Raw genomic sequence first — 21,072 nt, 5'->3', positions numbered from 1 at the left:
TTTCTGACTGCATGCTTTACAGAGATTGGCATTGCATGTGGCCTGTGCTTGGCTTCTTGGGAAAGACACGGCCCATTTTCCACAGTCCATTTTCTTCTGTTTTGTCTTCGCTTAAAGCATGCATGAAAAGAATCTTAGCTAGCCCTGGAGAATAGAAAAGTTAGATTATTTTTAAGCTCGTAGACTTAAGGTTTAACTCAAACTAACAGTTGCTACTTAAAATAAGAAAGAGGCATATGCTTTAATTATGAAACAAATGGGTTTCTGAATAACTTGCCTGGGATCTACACCATAACTTCCCCTGGAATGCATTTTGTGGTAAAACAGGGCGGAAAGCCTGAATGCACCTACTTGGAAGCAGTTCCTGCTGGAGCCAGTAGGGCTTACTTCCAAGTAACAGACCTAGGCTTCAGTCTTGAATGCACTTATGAGCCAGGTAAGTCCTTTTGGACAACTGGACTCAGATGCGCAATGGGACTGCACTGTTAAAATGGTACCATGGCTTCATTCATTCCTTTTTTCAGTTCTGGCCCTCCTTAGTTTAAAGAGAAATGATTGGTGTGTATATATATATGTATGTGTGTGTGAATGGTGTGTCTTTTTCTTTTTTGTATTTCCACACACTTATTTTCAACACTGTTTTGAAAACAGTTTTTTCCACCTCTTTGTTACAGTAATCATTGTTATATGTAACTTCCCAGTTGCTGAGTATTCAAGTCAGAAGTATTTTTGTGGGCTGAAGCCTCTTCCTTTAGTTTCTAAACCATGTTATCTTATAAGATCTGGACACAAGAAAAGTGTAGAGTTTGTATTATGTTAAAATCTTATATGCTATAGATAAAATGCTTAACCTTAATATCTAACTTTTAATATTCTAACCTTTGGTCACCTGCAGCAAATGGAAATTTGCAGCTCTGCCAATTAGTTTATACTGATGGATTAAAATTAGGCCAAACATGACAGAAAGTTTCAGAAAGTTTTGTTTTCGTTTCATATGACCATTCAAATGACCATTTTTAATAACTTGGTAACAATGATCTATTGCAGTTTGTTATTCCATGCACTATTCCATGCCAGCTATTAGAATAGATGGCATTGACAACATATGGTTTTAAAAAAACCATTAGAACCAATATATTTTGGTTAATAAGATGGGTAGAATTGTTAATAGAACTAGCATTTAGCCATTCGGCAAAGTGAATGTGACAAACAATGTGAGTTTTTAATAAAAGGGTAAGGGCTGCCTAATCATAAATAATTCCTTGCTTCTCTGATTCACTATCTGCTGGGATTTGTGGTGATGGAATCCCTCTTGCAGTGTCTTCTGAGCAAGGGGCAACTGTTAACTAATCACAGAGCCTACTGAGTCAATTTGAGCAGGTTAATTCCAATTTCCACCAGGATCTTAAAAATGGCACTCCCAAAAATTCTATTTATTAGTCCATTTAAGATTCCTTCCAATTTTGGTAGGGTAGATGCTTCAATAAAGACAGCAAGAACTGGTGATGCATATTTTCTACCCAGAAGATTTTTCCCCACAAGGCATTGGCAAACTGCTTTTTGCTGCATGTGATCCTAGGTTGAATTGAATAAGTGAGAGAATTCTTTGGCTTAACAGGGGGACGCTCTTTATATTTAGCCAGCAGCCAGGCCAAAGAATGCTTAGCAGCTTAACAAGCTAATCTGCTCTTGAGGCTCGCATCTTAGGTTGAGGCCAGCCCTTTGTTTCCCTTTGAACCCTCTGCTTCCTGTCTTCCCCTTGCTGCATTAAGAGTCTAGCTGCACAGGTATGTTTGCTTCCTTTCTTGAGCTACTAAAATGGAAAACTGAACAGGAAAGTAAATACTAGCTTTCTCAGGCAAAAATCTCCCTAGCAGAAGACTGGTGCCAATGTCACATCTCTCCACTCCGTCAGCCTCCATTCCCAGGGCTACCACAGCACATTCATACTACGTTATGTTTACACAGAACAGGAATCTGGGACAGATACTAAGGGCCATTTCCCACATTACGTGCCAAGGAAACACTGCATGCAGGTAGCCGTCAGTCACAGCCCGTCCTGCCCCTCTGAAGAGTTTGGCTGTATGATATATATATTCTTCCATACTTTGTTTTCAGCCCCACCCACCCCCAAAACTATATGCTATACCTGTTAACACTTCATGCATCTGGTAAAGTGGACTTTGGTTCACAGAAGCTTTTGATATAATAAAATTGTTGATGTTCAGGGTGTAGCAAAACTTGTCATTTCTGCTGCAACAGACTAAGACTCTTCTGAGAAATGGCGTACCCCTAAAAAAGTAGTCACAAGAGAGCTTCAGCTCTGAATTTTCTCTGTGTTCTAGATATACTTGTTTGATGCAGCAAAGTCCCAGTGGTCAGAAGCCATCTATGCAAACTCAAACTTGATTCTTTCTCTTTCCAACATGCCACACCCACCATGTCCACACAGCATTGATGTTGATGATGATGATGATAATTTATTTGTACCCCATCCACTTGATTGGGTTGACCCAGGCACTCTGGGCGGCTTCCAACATATATTAAAACATAATAAAACATTGAACCTTAAAAAGTTTCCCTATACATGGCTGCCTTCCCGTGTTTCCTAAAAGTTACATAATTACTCATCTCCTTAACATCTGATGGAAGGGCGTTCCACAGGGTGGATGCCACTACCAAGAAGACCCTCTGTGATGGAAATCATGTGCTGATTGGACAAAGAGAGGCAGTGATGTTGGCCCCATGACCGCTGCTCCAATGCAGACTTCTTTGCTGCTCTTGCTGTTGGTAATCTATCAAACAAAGCACATACCAAAAGTCAGGGAAGCATCCTGTATAGGCATGCACTTAGGACTGCTAATTAAGCTGTCCGCTTCTTTGGACTAAAGTGGTACCCATTGCAGAACATGCTATCTACCCTCTCACTTCAGACCAAATCAGTCCGTTTGTACTGTGGTGGTCTTGAATGACAAACATAAACATGGGTTGGATCCTGTGAACTGTTTATAATCTAAGGGTGGTTCTCCTATCCCTGCCTTCACCTCCCCATTGGCTGTTTTTGCCCCGTGATAGAAGATCAGCCTGTAAACCTATGCATACGTATAGAGGCTGGTGCCCCTCCTTGCGTTGCTTGCCAGTCCCACCTGCCCCCACCTCACTTACCCTTACTCACTCAAGCCCCATATCCTCACAGCTCCTCTGTCTCTCTCCATTCCTGTTTTATACAAACCTCTGCTATTGCTTAAAACTGACATTCTAAAACATGCCTTTTCTTTTGCTCCCCTCCTCTTCCACATTTAAGATTGTGGTGAAGCACTACAAACCCTCCAGTTGGGGCTGCATGAAGACAGTCTTACATTTTTATGTATAGAAGAAGAAATGATAGATTGACTCTGTATGGTGAGTTAGGGTGCTTTTAATGCTTTTTAAGGTGGTAGCTAGGCTCTTAAAGATGCATGTCTTATCCTTGAAGTTGACAGAAACATCTTCACGATATGCAAGGAAGATTTCAGGCACCACTGCTCTGCAGGAAGCACTGAAAGAGAAGCAGCAGCACATTGAGCAGCTCCTGGCTGAGAGGGACCTGGAGAGAGCAGAGGTTGCCAAGGCCACCAGCCATGTTGGGGAAGTAGAGCAAGAGCTGGCATTGGCCCGAGATGGCCATGATCAGGTAGGCCCTTCACCCACTGACATGTGGATTGTTCTGTTTCCTAGTGCAAGAGGATGGATAAGTAAAAAGACTCTGCCAAAAACTGAGAGAGAAGTTTTGCTTGGGTCTGTTAAAGAGACTCCATCATTAACATGGAAAAAATGACCCTTACCATCCAACCCCAAACACTTTCTGCACTGGCCAGGATAAACACATTAATTCTGCATTAGCTCAATTTTGATAAGGCATGATGTTACTTTCTTGATGCAGGCAAATTCAAGGCGTTAAACCGCATATAGTTCACGGTAACCTGATTTTAAGTAAATGGGTTGCTTGTCTAATATGCATCTTTGTTAATCAGCGAATACTGGAAATGGAGGCTAAGATGGACCAGTTGAGGGCTTTGGTTGAAGCCGCTGACAGAGAAAAGGTGGAACTGCTTAACCAACTGGAGGAAGAAAGAAGGTATGCTAAATTTGTAATTTGAACGTATGCAGAAAGATGTATTTTGACATTTTAGAACAAATTATAATTCTTGGTACTCATTGTGTGGCATTGAGTAAACCATCCTTATAAGTACTTGGTGGTGATGCTGATGGAGAACAGAAAGACTGTGGTGCTGAGGAAGAAGGGAAGAAACGAGGCTGCCGGGGTTCCTTTTCCATCTTTGCTGTTGATTTACTGTGCAACCTCCAGAAATTTCCCCTCTCTGTATCTGTACTGCAGGCTCAAATCAGTTTTATTCCACTTTTAGCTGTAAAGGCCTTCCTCAAATCATCTTGGGAATTGCAGTTAGGTTAGGATGCTTATTTCTTTAGAAATCTCTTGTCTGTCTTCCTTGGGAGGAGGGAATATGTTGTCTAATCTCTGTTCCTCATTTCTGTAAAAACTGGGAATATTAGTATAGCTAACTTTGCAGGGTTGTAGAGATGAACCAGATAAAGGTGGGAGGTAATTTTGCATCTGAAAACAGTTTTGTAAATGTACTAATACTCTTCAGAAAGTTTTTGAGCAGACTTACTGCTTTATATTTATATTGTACAGCAGTAAGGCATAAACTATTGCAAGTCATGGAAATTCCAGTTCAGTGACTGCTTTAACTTTGTCCCTGGTTGGCCTTGAGCAAGTTGCCAAGCAACCTAATAGAACCAGTGTACTTGGCTGGTACACATTCACTGAACTGGCATTTTGCAGCTCAAGAAATACTCATGGCTTCGGACGTCTAGTATTTCTTCCATTTCCACGTACCCTTGTAACTTGTAACTGAGCAGCCTCAGAAGCAGAAAAACTATGGAGTCATCAGAAACTGCTGATAAATGCAGATTTGAAATTGAGTCTCTCTGCATCCCACTGACAAACTAGCTGAGATTCCTGCATTTCTGGGGGTTGGACTAGATGACCCTGGGGTCCCTTCCAACTCTATGATTCTATGAAACCTCTAGAATTCTGCTCCTGCTATGGGTCTTGTTCACACCTTGTGTTTACTGTAGAATTTTGAGTAACTTCAGAGAAATGTCATGCAATGCTCACACACGATGTAGTAAATAGGATTTTCATCACATGCAAGGGCTTTCCTGTGGGAAGCTGTGGGGGTATTTTGGTGCCCAGCGCAAGAAGTTTATATGGCTAATTAATATAGAGAACAATCTACGGTGAACTCCTGTGAAAGACAGTTTGAAATGAATAAGTTGATTGTTAGTGTTTTTGCTTGTTTCCATGATGGTTCCACAAGAAAACTTCCCGGTGGGTTAACATAACAGTCTAGGGGGCCATCCATTCTAGCAATCTGCTCTCACGTCGGCCATACAGTTGCCTTTGGGAAGCCCGCAAGGAGGACATAAGAACAATAGCACCCCCCCCCCCACTTCTGATTCCCAGCAGTTGGTATTCAGAGGCATAATGCATCCAAAAGTGGAGACAGAACACACCCATTCCAGTAGGTAGTCAGTTCTCCATGTGACTAATCTCTACTCATAAAGGTAAAGGGACCCCTGACCATTAGGTCCAGTCGTGGCCGACTCTGGGGTTGCGGCGCTCATCTCGCTTTATTGGCTGAGGGAGCCGGCATACAGCTTCTGGGTCATGTGGCTGTCAGCATCGCCCTTGAGCCAGTGCCACCAACTGGACTCATCCACTTCAGCCCTGACTGGGCTAGGCGAGCTGGGTAGCACTTCCAGAAACCACCTTCTGCACAGGAACAGGTCAAAGTGCTGTGGACTCACAGCTTAGAGTTGTGAGCACCGGATTCACTCCCACAAGAAGACAGTCGTCGCACAGCAGAGTACAGCAGAGTCTAGCAGAGTATATAAACAACTCGGAGAGCAGCTCTGTAGAATATCTTCTTTATTCTATAACTACAACTATAATACAACTATATACAGAGCTAAATAGGTCTAAGCATAAATGAATGCTGAACCGCAGTGTCTGCAGCTGCTCTTAGCAGCAACCTTATCTTTACACACGATCTCTAACACTCAGTCTCTCTCTCTCTCCGACACTGACTGACTGACTTGGTGCTGGAGCAGAATAAGTAGAGAGCAGAACACGCCTCCTCCTCTCTGGAGAATCAGCAGACTCCTCAGGAGATTCTTGGATATGGGAGGGGTGAAATCTCCTCAGTGGCCAGCATGACTAAGCCGCGCACAGAAATGCCGTTTACCTTCCCGCTGGAGCGGTACCTATTTATCTACTTGCACTTTGACGTGCTTTCAAACTGCTAGGTGGGCAGGAGCAGGGACCGAGCAACAGGAGCTCACCCCATCATGGGGATTCAAACCGCCGACCTTCTGATCGGCAAGTCCTAGGCTCTGTGGTTTAACCCACAGTGCCACCTGCGTCCCAATCTCTGCTCATAATGGCACCCAAAATGCGGTCTCCGCCAGTCAGCAGCAGCTTACCTCTTTTCACCCACTTCACCCTTTGTTGAGGCTGCAGCAATGAAGAGCGGTGTTCTCATTGGAACTGCTCCTTTCCTCCGGAAATGTGTTGGCTATGAATGTCACTGTGGTTAAGGTAAAGAAGATATATTTTCCCTTTGAACTCCCACATGCTTCCAGGGATTGCCAAAGACATAGATAAACATTTCTCTATATTTAAATGGCTTTGAGTTGTATAAATTTCCAGAGGTGTAGCAACAAAGATGTGCTGTGTATAGACCAGCTGTGTAATACAATCCACTTGTTTGCCTCAATGGCCTGTTTTGGAGGATGTAACATGTACCAAGGAAAGAATTATATCTAGAACAGTTGGGAGAACTGACACACATTTTAAAAATAGCATGGTCTCAGGCACTTGGATGTGTAAACTGGCACGTCCTTTGAGCAGTTAGATGGACACCTGGCATCCAAGTGGTCAAGAGGAAGTACTAGATGTTCTCTTTCAGCAACAACCTGTGTTTGAAGAGGGCATTGACTGTTCATAGAATCATCTGGTCCAACCCCCTAAAATGCAGGAATCTCAACTAAAGCACCCATGACAGATGGCCATCCACCCTCTGCTTAAAAACCTCCAAGGACGGAGAGCCTGCACCCTCCTGAGGGAGACTGTTCCATTGTCAATCAACTCTTACCGTCAGAAGGGTTTCCAAATGTTTAGTTGGAATCTCCTTTCTTGTAACTTGAAGCCATGGATTCGAGTCCTACCTCCCAAAGCAGGAGAAAACAAGCTTTCTCCATCTTACATGTGACAGCCCTTAAGATACTTGAAGATAGCTATCATATCTCCTCCTAGTCTCCTCTTTTCCAGCCCAAACATACCCAGCTCCTTCAAACATTCCTCATAAGGCTTGGTGTTATGAGACAGTGGAAGAGGATAGGCCCTCTGATGTCACCTGACATCAGATGTCCCCCTGAGGCTGCAGAAGTAATGGATGCTGTATGCTGTATGCATGCCCCAGCTGGAATTGCCTTTGTTTTCCATAGTGGGAGCAGGGATCCACTGCTTCCTAATTTTATAGTGCTTCTAGTCTGTACCTTTCCATGGCCAGGAGATTGTCACTTGGTAATGACAATACAGAAGTGACTTTCTCGGTGGTAGCACCTACTCTTTGGATTGTGCCCCTCCCCCTCGGTAGCTCTAATTCTTAATTCTTAGACTTCTTTCATTTGTGTAGTGCTCAGTTTTAATCTATGCTATATAGTTTTATTCCTTTTTTACTTAGTTTCTTTTGATAGTTTTTTTATTTGATAGTTGTATACTTTATGTTGACCACCTAGAGCTCTTTTATTACATGGTATATAAATTTGAATAAGTAAAATAAAGTAGCTGTGATGCTTTATTACCTCCACCTCAGAAAAGTGAGCAGATCTTTTTCCTTCTCTTCTTCCTTGCAGGAAGGTTGAAGACCTCCAATTCCGTGTAGAAGAGGAATCTATTACAAAAGGCGATTTAGAGGTAAAATGCCTCCAGCTCTGCAAAGTTGATTGTATGGTTTAGGATTATTCTAGCTACTACTATTGCAGATTATAAGAAGATGAAAATTACAGGATTTTATGCTCTGTGGTTGACAGTCCAGAAATGCACAAGACAAATAGAGATACTGTCATATTCTTTACTGGAATATATTCTAAAGTTGTGTAGCTTGTAGGAGTACTGATGGTTTTTTTTCCCTAATTCTTCATCCTGCATCTGAACAAGTAACTTAGTTTCATCCATATGTTTTTAGTTCCATCATTTATATATTTTGCAGGCACCACTCCAAAATATTTATTACAATTGCAAACTAAAAATCCAATGCTAAAGTTTTTAAAAGTTGCAGTGTATAGCTATATCCTTACTGAAATGAATGCTGAAGTTGGTATATTTTGGTATGTACATTAAGGCGCCAGTAAATAGCCCAGTCCATCATTTATAGTAAACATCACTCTGCACTTCTAGACAATGGCTTTAGTTTCTTAGACTATGTTCTATTCAAGTATTGGATAAAATGTGGATGCTGAGCATCTTCTTGCTTCATTGCCAATACACGTATTTTACCAAAATCTGTAGGCACGTTGATTTGCATGTTGGGCTTAAGCAGAAAAGCTCCGTGCTTACATTGCTGTTTTGGGCTCTTAATTTATAACGTTGGCTATCTTGAAGCTTCTTTAACATGTTCTTGCTTAGTCTGAAAAAAACCAGAATGTTTAGTCGCTGCCTTTCCCCCTGTAATATGTGCAATGCAAAATTCAAAACTGACTTGCAGAGCCGCAAGTAGTTTCAATCTGCAAATGCTAGCCTTGTATTGAGATGTCCATTTCAAATCTTCTTTAGTTCAACTTTTACATTAGTCTTTCATACACTTTATCTAGAATTCATGGAACACTCATTTACTCTTTTCAGCCTATAGTCTTGTGTCCTTTTTGTGTTATCAGTATATACAAAAAGCCCCAATAATTTTATTATTTATTTCAATAACTTCTACCCAGCCTTAATTTTTGTGGACTTAGGTTAATAAAGGGTGGAAATGTATTAACTTTCTCCCATTGAAAAGTGGCTGTTCCCTCCCCATCATCACCACAGTGAGAAGTTTTAAGTACAGTGTTATATGAAGTTGACCTTGGAAAAGTCTTAGAAATCAGTTTTGCTGGAAAACACATTGGCTACATGCCCACTTTGTATTCTGGACATAGCATACAATTCAGTTTATGTATAAGTTCTAACAAAAGATCACACTGTGAACCCAGCCCCCCCTTGTGCATGTGTACACATTTGCACGCAGGCACACACACCCCTACAACAGCCTTTGGCAACCTGTGGAACTTCCGTATCCAACAGTTTCCATGGGTGGGTGTGCTTGTGGACAGTCCCTCAATTTCAGGTAATTCTTGTATTATGGGGTCACTGGGAGAAGAGGAAAATCATTTCAGAGAGAAAGAGGTGCAATTCTATAAATCCATCCCAGTTTGAAGAGTCTGAATGTACCAACTATTTTCACTGTATTAAAACTGTAGTGTTAAGCATTCCCATGAATTCTCTTTGTTTTAATTTTGCCGATAGCAAAAGAGGCAGATTTCTGAAGATCCTGAGAATGTAAGAGGACATCTGAATGTGTGGAGATATTTCCCCCAACCCATTTTAACACAGACAGTTTACCAGTAAAACTTCTTTTTGATGATGATGTATTTAAACCACTAATGAAATAATCTGCTGTTGGGGCCTAAACTTCCCTGTTTGTGTGCATGTAGTTGTGAGAACCACGGCAGCGTTCTAAATGTAGGATCTTGTGTAATTCTTGTTAAAAAATAATGCTGTGTTCATAGATTTGCTTTGTGTTTTATACCCAGTCCTCAAGCTTCACACAGTGCCCTTAATTCTAAAGCCTTGTGATCTTTTTTTGTAGGCAGTTAATCCTGGGTTCTGTTTAAAACCAGCAGAACACTCAGCCTCTACCAAAATTCTGTTGGCCAGCCTAGGAGCTCTGACATATGTTCAGTGGATGGCAGTTCAGGAGATGAGACTCCCATGTTCCATGAGAAGAGAGAAAGGCAAAAAGGAGAAGATAAAAAATTTAACCTTCATTTAGCATATCTCCCACCTGTTCAATTTTAAATGTTTTAGAGAAATAGTTTCACTTCATTACATGGAATATTCTCTTCCCTGCTTGACTTGTTTTGCTTCTTGCAAAAGGAAAAAAGTTAGTGGCTTTTCTAAGATCCCCAGGGACGCAACCGAAACAAAATCAAAATATGAAGCTTGTTTTCAGCTGTGCGTTCTTCCATGTTCCATTTGCACAGAGCTAAGTGTAGCAAACTTGGTCTCTTCTGTTCTTCAAAATCAGGCCATAGTGTGTTCAAATAAATCTGCATGCAATCTGTCCCTTTCCCCCTTTTCTTTTTTTGGATACTTTGTGCTTTCCTCATGCTCTGATATCTTTTATATGCTGGTCGCTTCCTTTCACTTTTAATGTACAGTAGCAGGCATCTGGCCGCCTCGGCGTCTTTGTTTTTCAGGGAAGCTTGCTGAAGTGCTAGCTGTTGGCTTTTCATCTGAGCGTTTGCTAAAAGGTTGATGCCACATCTTATAGGGTTCTCAGCCTCCCAGGACAGGGGATTTGGAATGATCACCACCCCATTTATTCCAGTTTGTACCTGTAGAAAGGTGCTAGAGCAGAAATATATTTCCTAGTTGTCTGATGCTCCTTTGCATTTTCAACACCATAATTATATACATTTAGGGTATGGTATTGAAAGGGAAAACTGCCTTGTTGACTTACAATGTCTGAAGGCCAAACTGCTATGAGAAGCACAAGGCAATAGCTAGTAAAAAGCTTGTCAACTCTACGCAGAAAGAAGAAAGAGTCCTGGAGTCCACTTTGCATGATGAAACCTTATTCCAAAATAAATTAGTTAAGTTTTTAAGGTGCTAAAGGACACTGATTTTTTCCCCTGCAACTGACTAATGCAACTGCCCCTCTGGGAGTTTTTATGCAGAAATAAAGTTATAGATTATATACTGAGGGCCCAAAATAGTGGGTGAGATATTTTTTGTAACTGAAGAGATGCAGGCCTCACACTTCAAAACTAGAGTATATTTTTAAAAATTATTTTCTTCCATACTCCCAATTTTGTGTATGTCCATATTACTTGCAACAAGTAAGATACAAGGGCAGCTGCTTTTCTTCTAGAGATTTCATCCCTGCCTCTTTCTGATTTGTATCAGGTCTCAAGAAATGGGAGCCATTGATGTAAAACTGAAAACAACACCTCAAAAAATTAGCTGTCTTGGCGGAAAGCATAATTCAGCATAATCTCACATTTTCGTGAGTAAAATAAAAAAAATGTACAGCTATCATTTGCCTACAGGCAATTTTAAAACAGAATTTAGAAGAGAATGCCATACATGGGACCAAATTCCACCCCCACCCCCCCAAAACCCCAGTAGAACAAGGTGATTTCTTCTTAACAGTTCTTGGTAACTAATTTTTGGATTTTTACCATGGAAGAATGGTATGAAGAAGGAGAACAAGGACTGATCCAGTGACTCGTTTAGATCCCCTTTTTCTTGCTCCTTTCTTTATCTGGGAAACTGAAGAGTCAGACACTGCAATGATTTACATCTAGTCCAGTGATGGTCCTATCGAGAGGACCATCTTTTTCAAGGGGACACTGTTGAAGGAGGGATCCCGGACCAGGTTACCTGAAGGGCTGTGTTTGCCCATACGAACTTGCCTGAGTCCTTAAGCATCTTCAGAGGCACTTTTTGGGTCCCCTCCGTGGGCCATACCATTGGCACCTACTAAGCACAGGGCATTATCAGCAGTGGCACCACAATTATGGAATTCTCTTTGGAGAGCTCAAGTCAGCCACTTTATTTCCTTTCCTGCCTTTAGATCAGGGTTGAGTAATCTGTGGCCCTCCATATGTTGTTGGAGTCCAAGCCCCACCAACAGTGGGAGTTACAGCTCAGCACCCTCTGGAGAATCATGGGTCAGCCACCCCTACTTAAGTGAGCTCTTAAGAAGTATTTATTTTAGTAGGCATTTAGAATTTTAAAAAACGTGCCTTAATTGTTCTGTTTCTACCTCCTCTTTAGTGTTACTGGTTGTAATATTGTTTAAATTAATTGATTTTAATGATATGTGGCTTCTTCATTAGTTATACACAGCTGTAGAAAAGTGATATTTAAATGGCAGGTAATAAAAAGAAATACGTCTCATCCAATTTTTTGGGTATATTTGGAATGGGTTGAGACTGACTGATCTTTTCCAGTTGGTATACTAGAGATGGTGGCTGCTGGTTATTATGCCTGTTATCGTCCCATCACCACAAATGTATCTTGTACTGAGCTGTGGCTGCTCTCCGGTGAAACTTTTCAGAGATGCTCCGCCAACACTGTGTTTTACTCACTTTCTAACTCCCGTTGGTGGAAATATTCTGTGCTGCAAGTGGAAAAAGTTAGCCATACCTCATTGTTAGCCATTCCTCATTTGTTTTTTACACATAAAAAACAAGTTCTCTATTAATTAATTTAGCTCTTTAAATCAATTTATTTGAAACATTTATACCCTGCCCTTCTGGTGTAAAAATACCACTCAGGACAGCTTATAAAATAAAATACTGCTGTTTCATAAAATAATTACAAAAACGGGACAGCGTCAGCTGTTGAAAAACCAAAGAAACATTGTCTGCCTCATCAACAAAAAAGCCTGTTTAAGAAAAATGGCATTTGGTAAGTGGTGACGAAGAGGAGGGGACCGACTGTCCATTACAGGACATGCTGTTCCATAATCTGGGTGCAGCCACTGGGAATGGCCCTCTTTTGTCTCACCCAGCTGTGCCTTCAACAGCACAACACCCCCTTAGCCTCCCTTGGGACCTGTCCCCCAATCCCCACCTCATTAGCTGCATGTTCAGGACTGGCCTTAGGTGCTCACAGCGAAGGCACCTTTGAACAAGCAGCTTCTCTTGGATCTGGCTAAGCCTGCCAGGCCTTCAGGGAGGGCAAAATTTAACCAGACCTTCCAGATTCACACCCAGTAATTAATTCTGGAGGTGACTCCTCTACCTGGAATGCTAGTCATGAGGTAAATAACTGCTAAATACTTTTGTCATCTATATATAATGCAGGGCTTTCTTGGAGAGCTCTCTTATGTGCCTGTACCAAAAGCAGATATTGCTTACAAGTATTCTGAGTTAAATGTCAGCAACTGAAGGCTTCAGGGCTTCTTAGGATGCTGTCTAGCCATTCATTTGTCCACCTTGCAGCAAAAGAGGTGAGCAGAAAATGGCTTCTATAGGCAAAAATAACTTCTCAATGTTCAACAAGGAGTTTGGTACTTGTTTTGACCCAGCAACTAGGTTTTCCTTGCAGTCCACTTCAGGGATGGTTATTGATGCCCTAGTACATCACCCCTCGCTGGTGCTGGTTCCAGGTTTGGAGGGGCCCTTGGAGAAGGTGCCGTGTAGTGCTCCCCTCCCCAAATGAGCCTGCCTCCTCCTGCTCACGGCTGCTGCCACTATGCACTCCCATGTGCCTCTCTGGGCCCAGAAGGAAAGGAGAAGGCATGTGGGGGTTGCAAGACCCTCCTGGAGGGAACCTGGGACTTATAGTGTCAGTGTGAATGTTTTGATCTTCCACAGATGGCAGCACCTGTTTATGGTCAGGATTCATAGGCATGTCACATTATACCCGTTCAAGGCAACTGTGTCTCTTCACATCACAAAATCCCCAAATCCTCCTGCATCACTTTTTGGTTTGAAGCAATTTCCAGCTCTCTCCCTTGGGGAAGGGGGCCCTGCCTTTTACCACTTCTGATCAATTTTGTAGCAGTTCTTTTTGGTGGGCATCCTGTGGTAATTCACTAATAAGATGCCCTGAGAAACCCTAGATCAATCTTTGGAAGGAATCCAAGTTACCTTTAGTCGTCACCCCCCCCCCAACTTAGATAAATTTGGAACTTAATGCCAATTCATACAATTTCTGCGTTTTGGGTGACAAGTGAATCTCTAATCTTCTACTCTTCTCTTAATAGTAGAAACTTAATAGTAGAAACTATTAAGTACATCAAGACCTTGAGCAGAAAAGCTTGTAAGTCTCTAGGGATGCATTCAGACTTGTTCATAAGCAGAAAGCGAGTGGATATTTTGCCTGCTACCACAAGCCTTTATTTATTTTTTAAAGCCAGTCAACATTTCAGAGTGAGCACCAGCAGTCTTGCAGTGGTGAAGGAGGGCTTCAGAGAGTTGAAGGGCCATCAAGTGCCCTGCTTGATGTAGGAAATCCAGAGCGAAAGCATCCCTAGCAGATGGCTGCCTAGCCTTGTCTTGAAGAGGTCCAGCGAGGGAGAACCCCACGTAGTTCATTAGTTCCATTGCCCAACTACTCCTGCTGTTTAGAAGTCCAGCCAAAATCTCTTCTCCAATAATTTAGTGGAGGCCATGGATCTAGTCCTGCCCTCTGGAACAGCACAGAACAAGTCTTTGCCCTCAGGTATTTGAATCGCGTCTTACAAAGCATTAACTATTCTAATTTGTGCTGATAATTGTCACACTGATAAATAACTTTGGCTGCATGACTTTACCTTGCCATTTCTTCTTCTTCTTCTTTTTCTTCTTCTTCTTCTTTTCTTCTCCATGCTCCTTTGTCTCTCTGTGTGCGCATCTTTTCTCTCAACATATCAGCCATTTGTCGTCACACACTTTCAAGTCGGTCTTTCTCACCTGCAACATCACCTTGTTTGGTTTTTCTTTTTTGGTTTTGTTACCCACGTGCCTCTTTTGCTGCTCATCACTGGTAGAAGACAACTGGTGGCACATCCTGCATGTAGCTCCTCTTTCCTCTTGTGCTGGCATGTGATGGTGGCACTGTTGTGTTCTCTTCCTTTCCCTTTTTACTAACAGACGCAGACCAAACTGGAGCATGCGCGCATTAAGGAGCTTGAACAGAGCCTGCTCTTTGAAAAGACCAAAGCTGAGAAACTCCAGAGGGAGTTAGAAGACACTAGGGTAATGAACTTCACTGTTTTAAATGAACAAGACCTGATTTTGGTTTTGGGTTTTTTCGTGATGGGGAAGGTTCCTGAGGCTGAAGCTGAATTGGCATAAGATGTCTGGGGAGAAGATCGGATATGTCACCCTGTCTTCTACTGCCATTACACTGTTAAGAGTACAGTGGTGTTGGGTACAATTAAACATACAATTAATTTCTTAAAATGGCTTTCTTACTGTAACAAAATCCAGGTAAGATACTTTCAAATGAAAGAGCAGAGAATAACACATCCAAAAGCACATCCGCAGTGAGTGAAGACCTTGCAATTCTACACAGTCGTTCCTCAGCTGATGATAAAATAGTTTGTTGTGAAGACTAATTTTGATGTTTTGGTTCAGTTTAGTGGTGATTCTTCCTGCAGTGATTGATGTTGTAAGGAAAGGGCTTTAAAAGTTCTTGGATAGCTCAGTGCCGCTTTGGTTACTTGTGGGGCTTGTATGGAAACGTGACCTTTTGTGAAGAACCTGAGGGGATGGAGTTGTATCGTTATCCATTTCTACACACGCTGCCATTTGTCTTGGTTAGAAGCAGCATCCCCAGTCCTTAAGCTGTTTCCAATAAGAGCTCTGCTGAAGACAGTAAAGTTAGATGAGGCAAACTTTCCCCCTACACCCTTGGTGCTTCATCTGAATCTGGATCACTTCAGACAGTCAGGGTTTGAAAATATTTGTAGCTGTGCCCTGAACTTCTGTTTTGTACTTTTTAGCAGACATAACACAACTTTTATTTGAGTATTTTGCTTTGAAATGGAATAGTTTGTGGCTAGAACCTGAAGCATTCCTTTAACTTTGAGCCTCTGTCAGTTAGACATCTCACTTCTGGAGGTCAAAACCTGATTCTTAACTTCAGGCATGTCAACTTGCTGCGTCCTGCTCCAAAACGCACTTGCAGCTTATCAAATCATCTTTCTTTTGCATCTGAATAAGACTCTTAACCAAATGGATCATTTTCATCCCAGTCGGAAATGTGCCAGTGTCCAGATATTAGCACATGACACTTGTTCAGAGTCTCATGGGGGGGGGGAGAGACTTGTCAAAGTTTAGAGTGAGCTTGGGTTTGGATGGAGGTAGCTTATAGGACTGAGAAGGGAAACTTGTCTGTCTACCACAGCCAGGATTTTATGAGAAGCTTGTTTTCATTTATTCTAGATGCTTTACATCCTTCTTCACCATCCTGGATGATTTGGACTAGAACACTTAATCAGTCCTATCCAGCACGTACAGTCATACCTCATGTTGCATCCGCTTCAGGTTATGTCTTTTCAAGTTGCATCCCATGGCAACCCAGAAGTACCGGAACGGTTACTTCCTGGTTTTGCCGCTCGCGCATGTGCAGAAGTGCTAAATCATGCCACTCATGTGCGCAGACATGGCACTTCTGGATGCGAAAGCTTTGAGTTGCGGACGTGCCTCTGGGATGGATTACATCCACAACTCAAGGTTCCACTGTATACGTTTATAGTATAATCCTAAAAATGTAAAGGAAATGTTAGTCTAAGGCCCCTTTTAGTATGGTTGAAAGGGCCATGACCACATTCTGCCTCCAGTTCCAGCCAGAGCTAGATCTGCCTTGTGCTTTACACACTGTCAAAATGTGCTGCCGTTCTAAGCTTTTGACTTAACCTGTTTTGTATTATCACTCACTTCCGTCAGATAACCTTCAGATCAGTTGGAGCTTAAGAATATACCTGAGAACTAGGTGCTTTTGGAGGCAAAGACTTTTTTAAAAAACAACAACTAAATGATGGACATGAAGCTGTTATAGGCACATGTTCAGTAGCTTTTAACTTATCATTCCTTGACTTCAATTTGCAATATCACCAAAGGTAGAAATTTAAAATAGATTGCCAAGATTTAGTTAACCTTCCAGAAACCCTCCTTGGAAGTGCTAGAAAAGCCAAGTTACTGTCCTGAGGAAGTGATCAGCAAACCTCTCCACTCTTAAATGAAATCCACTGTTTTAACTATTTCTGCCCTCTTTTTGTTTGTTTTTTTAATGCTTCTGGTGCTAGGTGGCCACTGTATCAGAAAAATCTAGGATAATGGAACTGGAAAGAGATCTAGTACTGCGGCAGAAAGAAGTAACTGAGTTACGAGCAAGATTAGAGTCCAGTAAGCCAGTCAGCAACGTGGACACTTCTCTCTCACTGCTGCAAGAAATCAGCACACTGCAAGAGAAGATGGCACTGCTAAGCAAGGAGCACCAGGATGAGGTGAAGTCACTGAAAGAGAAGGTTGGAATCAGTGAAGAGTCATGCCATAAGGAAATTAAAACCTTGTTGGCATCCAATGAAAAGATGTTGAAAGAGAACGAGTCCCTGAAAATGAAGCTGGATGCTGCCCACAAGGAGAATTCAGATGTGATTGAGTTATGGAAATCCAAGCTGGAGTCTGCCATTGCTTCACATCATCAAGCAATGGAAGAGCTGAAGACCTCTTTCAGCAAAGGAGTTGGGGCTCAGACAGCTGAATTTGCAGAGCTCAAGACCCAGATTGAGAAGATGAGAGTGGAGCATCAGCGCGAAACATCCAACCTGAAACTAAAGCAAGAAAACGAGAGGCTGCATCTCCTGAAGGAGGTTGAAACTCTGAAAGAGAAGCTGCTGGAAGTCACAGAGGACAAGGAGAGAAGCTTGGAGGCCTTGAACACCAAATTAGAAAGTGCTGAAGACCAGCATTTGGTGGAAATGGAAGACACTCTGAACAAGTTGCAGGAGGCCGAGATAAAGGTAAAGACGCTAGAGGGGCTCCAGGCCAAGTGCACAGAACAAGCCAAGGAGATTGATAACCTTAAAGCAAATATCAAAGGCACTGAAACAAAGCTCTTGGAATTAGATGCTCTTCAGATGGCAAGTTCTGAAGGTAAACTGGAGCTGGAGAAGCTTAGCAAGGAGCTTGAGGCAGCTGAAAAAAAGATACAGAGTTTAGAGAATGACAGGAACAATGAAAGTAGCCAGGTTTGTACCAACATCCATCCATCCATTTATTTTTTTCATTTTTAAAAAACTTTTATTTATTCTGTTTTGTGGTAGTCTGTTCTTAGAGAAAGGGTGTTATGAAATATTATTTTGTGATGAGTTTTTAAAAATCCAGACATAAAACATATCTATCAGTGGGCAGACAGAACAAAGTCCTTCATGCAGTGCATAAACTATGTCGTTGCTGCTACAAGACGGCTGTCAGGGCCACAGCTTATATGGCTTTAGATGGAGATTAGGCGATGTCTTGAAGGATAAATGTCAATGGCTACTAGTCATGATGGCTAGATGCTGCCTACTGGTTCAGAGGTCGTGTGCCTTTGAATTCCAGTTGCTGGGAACCAACAGCAGGAAAATGCATTTATGCCCATGTTTTGCTTATGGGCCTGCTGTGGGCTTGTGGTTGGCCACTATGGAAAAATAGGATAGTGGGCTAGATGCGTTTTTATTTTGAGTACTATTTTGGTATATGTGTTAACTATTCAGGCAGCAATGGACACACTTCCTGTTTGTATTGCAACCTACCAGAGTTTTAATCCAGTCTAGAAATCTGCTTGTTGCAACTCCAGAGTTCAGAGTCTGCCTCAACTGCTTATTGGCTCCTGGGAATTCTGCCCAGGGTGAGATGCAGAGGCAGTGGCGTAGCGTGGGTTGTCAGCACCCGGGGCAAGGCAAGTAATTTGCGCCCCCTAACCTGTGGATTTGCGCCCCCTAACCCTAACCCTCAGATGTTGCGCCCGGTGCAGAGGAAGTGTTGGGCTCCAGTGCTCCCTCCATCCTCTGCCTTGACCAAGAAGCCATTTTGGCATATAAGCAGTATATAGAATAATATTATAGCAACAACAGAAATACTATATTTCCCTATGAGAGAGGTGAAAGATCTTTAAGAGAGAGAGGTTGTTTTTCTTGAATTAGGAAAAAAAAAAGGTTTTGATTTTTCCTAGTTATTTATTGTTCTTAGTTATGCAGGGCTCCTAGTGGTGTTTTGTGCAGCTACTGAGCATGTAGACACCTGCTTAGCTTTAGCAGTGCTGTAGCACCAGGTGCTCTCAGGATTTACAAGTTCCAACTAGAGCAAATAGCTAGCAGGTTTCCTTCTTGCACAAGTAAACACTGTGATAAAAACAGTGCTTGTAATGCCCTATCACAAAACCTTCTCACATGATAACTTAGATACTAGCTTTTACATAATAATAATAATAAATTTTATTTATATCCCACCCTCCCCAGCTGAGCCGGGCTCAGGGCAGCTAACAACAATCAAATAAACAATCAAATAATAACACATTCTAAAAATATTTCATTATAAAAATTAGTTAAAATCAAATTGATGGCAACCGATTAAACAAAATTCTGTGCAGGTTGCCAGAGGAGGGAGTCAGGCATCAATGGTTTTTTAAGTCCTGTGGAATTGCAGATTTCCTGCAAGTTGAACAGTTGAACAGTTAAACCTTTATCGTTAGAAGGCTGTTCATGTCCATAATTTCAATCATGGGAATGAATGTATGTCCAATGTCACAAATGCTTATTGTTTCACAGTGTGATCAAAGCAAATACTTGCACAATCTTAAGATCAGAAGTAGGCCCCATTAATTTCAGTGGACTAGCCATTTAGTATTTAGTATTGGAGCCTAAAACTAAGACAATTAAAAAAATTCAGTAATCATGATTATATTCCTAATGCAAAAATGAAAATATACATGATACTTCTGAACACAGTTCTAATTTAGTTCACATACCATTTTCTGTTTAGTTTATATTCATGCATTTTGTTTATTTTTACCTCCTTTTTATTATTATTTAATACTTCAACAAAATCCTTTGTTTTGTCCTTTTGTAACTCTTTTATTTTCACACAACATAATAATCCTTGCTAGGCTGTTAGTCTGGTCAAAGAACTACAAGCGAAAGAGCAAAAGATTCTTGATCTTGAAAATCACTTGGGTGAAGTAAATCAGCTTAAAGATTCTTTGGGAAAGGAACTTGAAGATTTGGTAAGTAGCTGTTGGAAATTTCACCTGCACCCCCTGAGCTATGCTTTGCGGCTTTTATAATTGGGATTTATTGGAAGTTTCAGATCTAGTCATCTTTACATCCACCTGTGTCTTTGGCAAAATTGGACGGGAAACTATTAGTTCTCTTGTTGATTAAAACTCTGTGGCTTGAAATGTTGCCTTGTAGTAAATCCTAAAAACAGAGTGAAGTGCCTTTCTGCACCATCTATTGGATTCCACTGGCATGTTTGTGTCTGGGCAAGAGCCATGTCTTTGGTTTCCCACTCATTGCTCATGGTCCACACGTTGCTGGTCTGCCTTTCTCAGGGTCACTGCAATTTCTGGAGTATTAAAAGCTCAATCTTTTATTAATCTAGGAAGCTGCATTGTACAGAGTAGGACCACTGCCTTTCTGTGCAGTCTGCAGCACAATTAGTTGCATGCAAAACATGGGTCCCAGTGCTGGGCTGCAGCCCTTTGAGCATCTGACAGAAAGCAAAGACATATCCATTAGTGGCTGACACTCCACACAGACACTTATATCTGAAAATAGAAGCAACGATGTACTCCTCGTGCCTCCCAATCTATTGTGCGCTTATGGATAGGTGTGATGTTGGACTAAGTGGCAATTGCCACAGACCAAGAAAAGTGTTATAACAACACATGGTCCATAATGTTTTTTTCTTTATAACAGCACACCATTCAATAGGGTACAGGCATCTGTCTGTGCAACAGCCCACATGTTACAGATTTGGGAAAACCCAAAGCTGTTGGTTTTAACATAAAATAAGGAGGAGTTCTGCTTCCCAGATGCTCTCTCAGACTCAAAATACACCAAGTCAGAGTTTTCTCCATTGGTCTGTAGCAAAGGTCATTGTTTTGTCCACAGTTTTCAGGTGACTTCATGTCCTTTTCACATGCCCTGTAAAGAAGAGTGAGGTGCTGTGGAGATCCTGTGTTGTTGGCTTAAAGGTGTATTGAAC

General features: G+C 41.7%; 1 protein-coding gene and 1 long non-coding RNA gene across 16 annotated transcripts in view; one reads left to right on the top strand and one right to left on the bottom strand.

Annotated features, from left to right (window-relative positions):
- The window catches only part of CLIP1 (CAP-Gly domain containing linker protein 1), a 111,917-nt gene that overhangs the window by 43,743 nt on the left and 47,102 nt on the right, over positions 1 to 21,072 (top strand). For 7 of the 15 annotated variants that reach the window (XM_082203767.1, XM_082203760.1, XM_082203766.1 and 4 more), the window contains exons 6-12: positions 3,476 to 3,673; positions 4,014 to 4,117; positions 7,984 to 8,044; positions 9,629 to 9,661; positions 14,971 to 15,075; positions 17,130 to 18,074; positions 19,973 to 20,089. In XM_082203767.1, coding sequence (XP_082059893.1) covers positions 3,476 to 3,673; positions 4,014 to 4,117; positions 7,984 to 8,044; positions 9,629 to 9,661; positions 14,971 to 15,075; positions 17,130 to 18,074; positions 19,973 to 20,089 — 1,563 coding nt within the window. The remainder of the gene's footprint in view (positions 1 to 3,475; positions 3,674 to 4,013; positions 4,118 to 7,983; positions 8,045 to 9,628; positions 9,662 to 14,970; positions 15,076 to 17,129; positions 18,075 to 19,972; positions 20,090 to 21,072) is intronic. The other 8 variants (XM_082203761.1, XM_082203768.1, XM_082203762.1 and 5 more) reach the window with 6 other exon arrangements.
- On the bottom strand, positions 4 to 7,972 carry LOC309521398. Its single transcript, XR_014214657.1, has 3 exons — positions 6,550 to 7,972; positions 2,150 to 2,795; positions 4 to 144 (listed from the first exon to the last, which is right to left on the bottom strand). It is a non-coding gene; the product is annotated as an uncharacterized lncRNA (long non-coding RNA).

Source organism: Podarcis vaucheri, assembly GCF_965113315.1.
Source record: "Podarcis vaucheri genome assembly, chromosome: 16".
NCBI classification, from domain to species: Eukaryota; Metazoa; Chordata; class Lepidosauria; order Squamata; family Lacertidae; genus Podarcis; species Podarcis vaucheri.
This window is presented reverse-complemented; position numbering and strand designations above follow the sequence as displayed.